General features: G+C 59.5%; 3 protein-coding genes across 3 annotated transcripts in view; 1 reads left to right on the forward strand and 2 right to left on the reverse strand.

The window, feature by feature from the left end:
• Positions 1–2,276: 2,276 nt before the first annotated feature.
• On the reverse strand, positions 2,277–2,954 carry IER2 (immediate early response 2). The gene has a single exon (XM_008579305.1). The coding sequence runs from the start codon at positions 2,952–2,954 to the stop codon at positions 2,277–2,279; it is 678 nt and encodes a 225-aa protein (XP_008577527.1).
• Positions 2,955–5,981: 3,027 nt separating this feature from the next.
• On the forward strand, positions 5,982–9,056 carry STX10 (syntaxin 10). Its single transcript, XM_008579307.1, has 8 exons — positions 5,982–6,031; positions 6,273–6,442; positions 6,611–6,705; positions 6,782–6,844; positions 7,967–8,074; positions 8,169–8,275; positions 8,369–8,463; positions 8,672–9,056. The coding sequence occupies exons 1-8, from the start codon at positions 5,997–5,999 to the stop codon at positions 8,746–8,748; spliced, it is 750 nt and encodes a 249-aa protein (XP_008577529.1). The 5' UTR covers positions 5,982–5,996; the 3' UTR covers positions 8,749–9,056.
• NACC1 (nucleus accumbens associated 1, BEN and BTB (POZ) domain containing) overlaps positions 6,361–9,695 on the reverse strand; it is a 14,695-nt gene continuing 11,360 nt past the window's right edge. Inside the window, exon 6 of the transcript XR_550988.1 lies at positions 6,361–6,426. The gene's annotated coding sequence lies outside the window, so the exon portion shown is untranslated. The remainder of the gene's footprint in view (positions 6,427–9,695) is intronic.

Consider the following 9,695-nt stretch of genomic DNA (forward strand, 5'->3'; position numbering starts at 1 on the left):
TGAGGCCCCCTCCCCAGCCGCCGGGGACTTCCCGGGGCCGGGCCAGCCTCGCGGGGGAGTTGCTCCGAAGAAGACATATTGAGCTACCGCCAGGGGTGTGGGGCTCCAGTCCCCCCATGTCCCCTTTGGGAATTAAGGGCTGGGACTCGAGTGGGTGGCGCTAAAAAGTCCCCCACGCTTTCCTGGAAGGAATCAGGCGGCAGTGGAGGCGCGCCTGGCTAGATATCCCGGGGGGCAGGGGCTGGGGAGCGCTCCCCCTCACACCCCACTTAGGAAGGGGGAAGGTTTGGTTGGAGTGAGCGGGAGTGGAGCCAGAGGCCTAAGATGCCCCCGGCGGATGTCTGCAGCGGGTCCGCCCCTCCGTGGCACCCTTATTCTATCCTGAGACCTCGGGGTCAAGTCCCCCGGGGTCACGGGAGGCCCACGGCGGCACAGCCAGCCGTCGGGGGGCGGGGCGGGCTCTTTCCCGGCGCCTCCCGCAGTCCCCACTCCCCGCACCTGCGGCTCCTTTGTCCTCCTAACAGTCCCCCCCCCGACACACACACACACACGCGCGCGCGCCCTGTGCGGCAACGCCTACAGCCCCTCTCCAAAACCAAACTTGGGTGGGAATTAAGAGGGTTTTTCTCCTCTCGGAGTGGCTAACCTGGAGCTGGGGCGGGACCAAAGCCAATAACTAGGGCTCTCAGGGGCATTTCTAAACCCGCAGGTGCCGGGCACGCTGCTTTGAGGCCCATTTCACAGATAAGGAAACTGAGGCTGGGAGCTCACCTCTGCCTGAGCCACACAGCTATACCTCCAGAGAGATTGGAACTGGGGTATAAAGGGCACTTCAAAGTTCATCGGCTCAGCTCCATCCCAGGCCATGGGACCCCTGCCAGAGCTGACTCAATTGGTAAAGTGTGGGGTGGGGGCGGCGGCGAGATCTGCCATCTTTCAAGGCTCCAAAGGACGTACGGCCCCCATTCCGCTTGGGGCACTGTACCCAGCAGCATTCCCCCAAAGAATGTCTCTACTACAGAAAACCTTCCCCCAGAGCTGTAGGGGTATTTCGAGGGAACCACAAACCTGGAGCAGTTAACGGGGGTCGAAGTGGAGCGCCACCAGCACGGAAGTTCTGGGGCAAAGAAAAGGGGCCCAACCCCCTCCCGACCCACTCAGCCGTCCACGTGGTAACTGGTCAGACCGGTTCCTGGGGCCCCAGCTAGCCGCCGCCAGCTCCTGACCCCTTAACCCTGCCCCTCCCCCGCCAGGGAAGAAATCCAGACAGGGAGCATAGACTTTTTACGCAAATAGTCTTTATTTTCCTATCTGATATTTCTAACAAAACGCCAGGTAGACAGAATTAAACAGAATCCACCGCAGGAAAGGTCAGCAGGCCCTCAGAAACGCCCTGTAAAGAATCCTATCCCCCCTTCCCCAAACTGGCCCAGTCTCAACAGCAACTGGTCCCAGCTCAGCCTTACCGTCCCTTTGTATACCCCCACTTTCGTGACCCAGACCAGAACGTCTGGGTTGATTGTGTCCATGTGTCTGGGGGGGTCACGCTTGAGACTGAGAACATACTGGCCAACTCTAACACACCAGATGAGAAAAATTTAAATCTGAAATTACATCAGTCCCCGCTCCCACCCGAAGACGCAGGGGCGCGGGGCACTAACCAGCAGCACGCGGGGGCGAAGTGACTCAGGCGCCCTCCTCCCACTCCCCAGGGCGGGTCCACACCCCAGACCCTCCTCCCAGGCCCCACACCCACGCAAGGCAACAGGAAGCTCCCACATCTGCCCCATGACGCAAGGATGACCGCTTGCACAAGTATGTCACCAGAGGGGGAAGGAGAGCGCCTGGAATTCTCTGAGGTTGGAAATGCGAACCCCAACTATTGAAAACCTTGGGAGGGCAGCACAGCCCCTAGTAAAAAATAAAGTCCGACCCTGAGGAGGTTAAAGAACCAAGTCTCCCTTCTCCCAGTCCAGAGGAGGGAACGATCCTGTCCCAGTCCATTAAAGACAGCACCTGTGGGCGCGGCAGGTCTCGGCGGAAGGCGCCCGCGCCCCCGGCTCAGACTCCTCGGTGCCGCCGCTGCACAGAGATGGCGGCGGCTCCCCGGGGGCAGACAGAGTCCCTCTCCGGGTCTCTAGCAGCCCGGGCAGTGGCTCCTCTCCACGGCTTCCGCGGGCGCTCCCCCAAGTTGGTGGGGGCCTCGCCCCGGGTCTGCGCACTCGGGCCGACGGTTCGGCCCGCACTCTGGGCTCCGGCAGCGCCGCTCGGGGTCCTCAGAAGGCCACCACTGCCCGTACGAGCACGTTCAGCATGCTGTCCGTCGGGCGGCAGGCCGGCTTAGCCTCGCACGCGGGCGGCGCCGTCGGGGGGGCGGCGGGGCTGCAGTTCAGGAGGCCGGAGAAGCGCCGCTGGAGGACGCGGGCCAGGTTGGGGAAGGCGCCTTCCGCTTGCGCCGGAGGGGGCTGCAGGCGATCAGGGACCTCCGACGATGCGCCTCCCTCCTCCTCCTCCTCCTCTTCCAGACGGGCTTTCTTGCTCGGAACCAGTCCGACGTCCCCGCCGTCGCTCAGGCTGCTGCTCCGCCGTTTGCGGCTGACTTTGGCGGAGCGCGGGGCACAGCGAGCAAGGGTCTCTTCGGCTCTCGGAGGAGCTTCCTGAGTGTCCATGGGCTCCGGGGAGGGCTGCTCACCGTCGGAGGGCGCTGCCTCATCTGCGGCTTCCGCTTCCCGCGGCGGGTGCAGGCGAGGGTCAGGGCAGTGGGCGGGAGTCAAGGACACCTCGGGCTCCTGGGCCTCCACCTTGGCCGAGAGGTAGAGCTCCCGGGCGCTGCGCATGACCAGCGACAGCTGCAGACTCCGGTGCAGCCTCAGACCACCGCGCTGCATGCGCGAGTGGTACATCTTCCACACGGACAGGGTCATGATTCGTTGCGCCTCCTTCTGCACTTCCATGGCGGCTCGACGGCGGAGACTCCGGGAATAGACAGGACGGGAAGCAGGTGCACTCCAGACAACGCGCTCGCTCACACCTCTCTCCCAAGACCGACCCACGCAGCGACACCGCTAGGACGCTCTGCCGGGGCGCCAGTCACCCGGGCCCTTTTATACCCTGAGTGACGTCACGGAGGCGCCCCGCCCAATCAGAGGGCCTCATCCGGGCTTTCCACCGAGCTGTGGCCAAAGACTCCTTAAAGCGATAGAGCGGAATTTACCCAGCTTGGGGGGGGGAAGGGACGGAAATCCAGGCAAGGAGGAGCGTCCCCCCATTTCACGTTGAACTTTCGGGGTGGTCTCCTTTCTCAGAGCCCCGCCGATGCACCCTCGCGCAGGCCCAAAGGAAGGGGGCCCGTGGGTGGGGATCAGGGACCACCCAAGTGCTTGCCTCTGGAGGCCCCCGCAGCTCGTGGGCGGCAAGTTTCCCTTCACACCCAGGAAGACCCAGATTCTAACCTGTACAACCTCATTGACACTGTTCTTCGCATATACCAGGCGTCTAATTAAAGTTTTCTGAATCAATAACGATACTGGCACTTACTAAGTGCTTACTACGTGCCAAGGGATGTTAAGCGCTTTCCTTTCATTAATAGCTCACTGATCCCTCACCTTCATTCCACGGAGTCGACTGTTATATCTGTTTTCTTCAGGTGGGGAAACCGAGGCAGAGTCACTTGCCCGATATTTGCTAGAATAAATGGGATATCGCAGTGAAAAGGGGCCACTAGGGCCTCCAGCTCTTATGCCCCTAGCGTACGCCAGCCCTCCTCATTCTGCCTGTTTGTAGACGGTAAGGAGGCGGACGGCACTTGGTGGCTCCAGAGCGAAATTGCCCTCACCGCGGGCAGCGGATGTCCGCAGACCCGAGCTGCCGTTCCCGCGCTCTGCACCGAGCATTCCCCCCGCCGCCCCCGTTTCCCGCAACACGAGCTCCACGGATGGGTTTGGCGCTCGCACGGCAGCGGAACCAGCCGCAAACAGTCCTTGTAAACACGTGGCTGTCGCCTCCTAGACGACGGGGCGGGGCCCCAGGAAGCGGGGTTCGGATGGGAGCTGGAAACTGAGCAACGCAGAGGAAGAGCAGATAGAAAGCATCGACCCCACCCTGCGCCACACGCTATCGTTCCAAGAAAACCTAACCCCAGTTCCTCTAAAGGACGCAAAATTGTTCGAATAGTTCCATTCAATTCACGGTGCCGTCCCTTTAAGGGGTGGCATGTCTCCTCCCCCACGACTGGCGCTCGGAGTCTTCCCGCCACCGCAGCCCACTGACTTCCACAACTAAATTTGGAAGTAGTGACGTGCTGCAGGCGCACGAGCCGCTTCCGGCTGCCCATATAAGGACAGGGGCCGGGATCACCGTAGCTGACGGTAGCGCGCTTCCGGGCGGGGGCGGGGCTTTGGGCTCCGGACACGCCCACTCTCCCAGCAGCCCCCGCCGGCTGCAGCCCCGGGCTTCCTGACCCGCATCCAGCTGGGCAGGTGGGAAGAGAAAGGCAGATTTCGCTTCCTTCCCTCCGAGGCTCAGGAAGGCCTGACGCCCCTCCGGGAAAGCATCTCGCCCACCGGTAGGGGCGGCCTCAGGACTTCCACTGATGCCATCTCCCAGAGACCCTACATAACGACCCTGCCAACATAAGAGGCAACCCGCTGAGGACCCCTCTATCCCTTCCCTCCCACGGAAACCCCAGTTATTTTTGCTCCCTACAAGGTCCCCTCCCAGGTTATTCCGGTCTCCCCCCAACTGATCACCTCATGCCCCCTTGGAGTACGTTCATGTCCCAACACCCCTCCGCACGTGGGGACTCAACAATTATTACCCCCTACAGACCTAAAGACTGTCCCCATTCAACGATCCTGCCACACTGCGGCGACCTGCTGAGAACGCCTCATCCCCGCCCCCTTAAATACCACGAAGACTCCACAATTTCGCCTAGCCCACGAGACCCCACACAGCGACTCTGAAACTCACAGGGGCGACGCTCCGAGGACTCCCTCAGACATCCCGCCCACCTTCCAGGCAGAGACCAGGCCCCCCTTCAGGCGATGACTTCCGCCCACCTTCCCCCCAAATAAGTGCTTTCCCGGAGACCCCACACAGGACGCCTCTGTCACACAGCGGGCGCTCCTAAGAATCCCTCCCCAGACATTCGTGGTCCCTCCCCAGACGGAGACCTCACACGCAGAGGACTCCCTTGGAGCCCACCATCACACCCATGACCCCCTGGCTAACACCCAGAAGAAACATATCGACGAAACCCTTCTCCACTCATGCTCTCGAAGGTTACACGGCCCCGGGCATCTCTGGGGTCCTCACTCACAGACATCCCACGCCAAGATGACCTGGAGGTGCCCCCCACCCCCACCTTGCAGGAAAGAGAAAGAGGAGGGGAGAATCCAGCAGAACTCCCTCAGAATACCCGCTCCTCCCGCCACCCCCGCAGGGACGAGGGGAGAACCACCTCTCCCCCCAGCCCTTCCCAAACCTGCCACTCGGGACCCTGGGCTGGGATGATCCCCCAGGACGGGATCCAGGAGCCAGTTCAGGGGATCCGGTAAAAGGTCCAGAGAATCGAATGAGCCCTTCCCCAACCATAATCCCGCCTGAGTTAAAGGAGGCTATTATTTTTTAAGCTGCCCAGAAGGGGAACCGAGGCTTCGCAGCCACAACCCGAGGGAATGGGTCTCGAACCGAGATTCCGAGCTCGGACCCGAACCCGGCCCGACAGAATCAGAACACGACCACCCATCGTGGGGTACGGAGAGATGAAGGGGCTGGGCATGCGTACCGGAAGCCGCCCCTGCCCACAACTAAGATGGCTGCGGACAGGACGGAAGTTTCCGCACTTTGGGCCTCCAAGGCCTCTCTTTCTCCCCTGGAGGCACCGCTCTCGATGGTGGCGTAATGGGGGCAGGGGTGGCGGCGCGTCCTCCACCAGGAGGAAACGAGCTACCAAGTCCTATCCCGGAGGGGGTTCGGCGGGGGGGAGGGGGATTGACATGTCTCTCGAAGACCCTTTTTTCGTAGTCCGAGGGTGAGTGTCAGCGACGCGAGAGGGCAGAGGGTGCTCAGTCCCCTCGGCCAGTCACTGGCCGGGTGCCTGGGCACGGCCGTCAGGGTGCACGGTGACCCCGAGGCCAAGTGGGAGGGGTCCGCAGGGGGATATAGAGGTCTCCCGAGCCCCTCCTCTAATTCGTTTGGGGGCACAGCAGGGGGCAGGGGCGGGTGGGACGACTGCCTGTCCCCAGCCGCGCCCTCTGTGCCCCTGCCCGCAGCGAAGTGCAGAAGGCGGTGAACACGGCTCGCGGGCTGTACCAGCGCTGGTGCGAGCTCCTGCAGCAGGGCGCGGCGGTCGAACGCGAGGAGCTGGACTGGACGACCAATGAGCTGCGGAATGGCCTGCGCAGCATTGAGTGGGACCTCGAGGACCTGGAAGAGACCATCGATATCCTGTGGCTTTCGGGGGTGGTGGCATGGGAGAGCCCATTGCGGTGGCAGGGGGCGCCGATGCCAGCTCTTGGGGAGGCTGGACACCTGGGAGGTGCTGAGGGCTGGAGAGGGGGAAGGGGGCGTAGTATCTTGCTCTGGCCTTGACCCTTGACTCTCGGCCCACGTATAGTGGAAGCCAACCCAAGCAAATTCAAGCTCCCCGCTGGGGACCTGCAGGAGAGAAAGGTGTTCGTGGAGCGGATGCGGGAGGCGGTCCAGGTGAGGAGAGGGCCTGATGGGGTGAACTTGGGGAGGTTAGGGTGTCTTTACTCTCTAATGCTGTCCTCATCCCCAGGAAATGAAGGACCATGTGGTCAGCCCAGCAGCCATAGCTTTCATGGAGAGGAATAATCGAGAGGTAAGGCACCTTGACCCAACATGCCTCCCACCCCCAGACTCGGGGTGACCCTCACCTATGAGTGTGTGTTTGCCTGTCCCTTCTCTCAGTGCCCATCCTGTGTGCAATTGTTTCCTGTCTACCTGTTTGCTCTTCCTGCATGTGTACACCTGAGCCCTCTCTGCATCTGTTTCCCTGTGTCTCTCTCCATCCTCTGGGTCAACACTGGTCTCTGGTGTGTGTGGGAAGGTGGCTGGGGGGCTGTACACCATTCTCCTTTCTGTTTACATGCCATGTGCTCTGTGTGCTCCTGGTTCCAGGATGTATGCCTACCTTTTTCTCTGTGTAGCACCTGACCCATCTGAGTAGATACATTTGACCTCTGAGTGCATCCCTACCTGCCCGCCACATATACACCAGTTTCCTCTGTGAGTGTACCTGCCCCGTGCACGTTCCCCTGCCCACCTCCATCTGTCCACCTTTTCCTTCTGTGCTTTGTGTCCATTCTTTGCATGTCGAGAGACACCAGCTTTCTCTATTCCCTCATAAGCCCACATGGGGTCTGGGAGGGTAGGGGCTGAGGCCAGCACCAGTCAGGCATCCCATAGCAATGCCCATGTGCCTTCCAGTTGTCCTGCTTTGCCATTTAAGGTGCAAATTCTAATATATATCTATTGATATGATGATGATGATGATAAGTGTTCCATTGATTGATCCCATGCTAAATGCTTTGCATTCACTTTGCCTGCACCCAGCCCTGGGAAGCAGGGCCTGAACTCATGCACTTAGGATTCAGACCCAGACTGTCTGCTGCCATCTGATTCCATCTGCCTCCCAGCATTATGAGATCATTTTTTAAATAACAAAAGGCAACATTTATTAGCACTTTGTTCTCCATGGACTAATTCACTAAATCCTCATTCCAACCCCAGGAAACAGAGATTATAGCTCTCCTCATTTTATGGATGAGGAGACTGAGGCACAGGGAGGTTAAGTGACATGGCTGTGGGGTTAGGTTGCTAGTAAGTAGTGGGTCTGGGGAACCCAGGCCATCCTGCCCGAGAGACTGACTTCCTAACTAACCACGTGTGGATTTGCCACAAATATGCAGCTGGCCCTGAACTTGTGATCTGTGCCCCTCAGATGCTGGTGGGCAAACCAGCTAGCCAGAAGTCACCCAGCGACCTGCTGGATGCCAGCGTGGTCTCGACCACCTCTCGCTACATTGAGGAGCAGCAGGCCACGCAGCAGGTTTGTGTGGGTGGCTGGGGGCCCTGGGATGGACAAGCCTGCAGACCACACAGGGGTCCCTGCCAACAGCAGCTGCCACCTCTCTACTCTGCAGCTGATCATGGACCACCAAGATCAACAGCTGGAAATGGTATCTGGGAGCATCCGGGTTCTGAAACACATGTCCGGCCGTGTCGGGGAGGAGCTGGACGAGCAGGGCATGTGAGGCCAGGACCCCGGAGGTGGGCTGGGGGTCCTCAGCGGCACAGGTGCACATGGGCCCTTTGGAGGCTGATGCCATCCTGGTCTTGGCAGTATGCTGGACGCTTTTGCTCACGAGATGGACCATACCCAGTCCCGGATGGGCGGGGCCCTCAGAAAGATGGCCAAAGTATCCCACATGACGAGTGGTGAGTCTACTGCGGGAGGGTGGATCCTAGGGGGCTGTGTTGTGGGTGGTATCCTCTCCCCCTTGAGCTCTGTTGTTTTGTCTTGTTTCGTTTTGGTGGCTGGCCAGTACGGGGATCCGAATCCTTGGCCTTGGTGTATAACACCGTGATCTAACCAACTGAGCTAACTAACCAGCCCTCCTGTGACCTCTGACCCTCTCATTCCCAGACCGCCGACAGTGGTGTGCCATTGTGGTGCTGCTGGGGATGCTTCTCCTGGTTGTCATCCTACTCTTCTGTCTCTGACCCCAGCCTTCCCTGGGAGGCTGGTCCCTGGTGCCTGGGGAGCTGCCAAGCCCTGCCTCCTGGGAGGAGGGTGTCCTGCCTGGAGAGCTGTCCCCAAGGCTCTCATCCAGAGCCAGTGGGACCCTCAGGGCCCTGGGCTGGATCCCCTGCCACTGGTCCAGTCTCAAGTGTGCTGGGGGGGTGGTTGAGGTAAGGGGACCTCAGGCACACCTCTCCCCATTTCTACTTGCAGTGCCCCAAAGCCATTCACCCCTGTGCCTTTTCTGTATGTGCCAACTTGGAAATAAAATCCCAACCTTTTTTTTTTTTTCCTTTTTGTCTTTTTTCGTGACCGGCAACGGATCACAACCCTCAGTGTCGCGCCCGTACCGGACCGGGACCGGCTACGGGATCGCAACCCTCAGTGCTGCTCCCGCACCTCGCTCAGCCAGTGAGCGGCCGAAAATCCCAACCTTTTTTATACATATTTGTATCATACAGTGTGTTGACTACAAACTTGACTATCTCTGACTGGAACTCCCATTTTTCTTTTCTTTCTTTTTTTTTTTTTTTTTTGGTGGCTGGCTGGTATGGGGATCCAAACCCTTGACCTTGGCATGGAATTTCCATTCTAAGCCCCCTGCTTGCTTTAGCTGGGGTCAAGGGGGGTGGGTGTGTGTGTGTATACGTGTGTTAGGGATCTCAGTGGTCAATATTTGATGCAGAAAAGATTATGGTTTATTTCTTGGTTTGTCTTTTTTTTTAAAAGATGACCGGTAAGGGGATCTCAACCCTTGGCTTGGTGTTGTCAGCACCACGCCCAGCCAGTGAGCTAACCGGCCATCCCTATATAGGATCCGAACCCGTGGCCTTGGTGTTATCAGCACCGCACTCTACCGAGTGAGCCACGGGCCGGCCTTATTTCTTGGTTTTTTTGTCTTTTTTTTTTTACTGACCGGTAACGGGAT

This window comes from Galeopterus variegatus, unplaced genomic scaffold (assembly GCF_000696425.1).
Source record: "Galeopterus variegatus unplaced genomic scaffold, G_variegatus-3.0.2 Scaffold1855, whole genome shotgun sequence".
Taxonomy (NCBI): domain Eukaryota; kingdom Metazoa; phylum Chordata; class Mammalia; order Dermoptera; family Cynocephalidae; genus Galeopterus; species Galeopterus variegatus.

Coding starts and splice junctions, on each gene's coding strand:
- STX10 (XM_008579307.1), top strand. CDS start 5,997: ATGTCTCTCGAAGACCCTTTTTTCGTAGTCCGAGG. Junction 8,075..8,168: donor AGCAGCAGGCCACGCAGCAG/GTTTGTGTGGGT, acceptor TCTACTCTGCAG/CTGATCATGGACCACCAAGA. Junction 8,276..8,368: donor GAGCTGGACGAGCAGGGCAT/GTGAGGCCAGGA, acceptor TGGTCTTGGCAG/TATGCTGGACGCTTTTGCTC.
- IER2 (XM_008579305.1), bottom strand. CDS start 2,954: ATGGAAGTGCAGAAGGAGGCGCAACGAATCATGACCCTGTCCGTGTGG.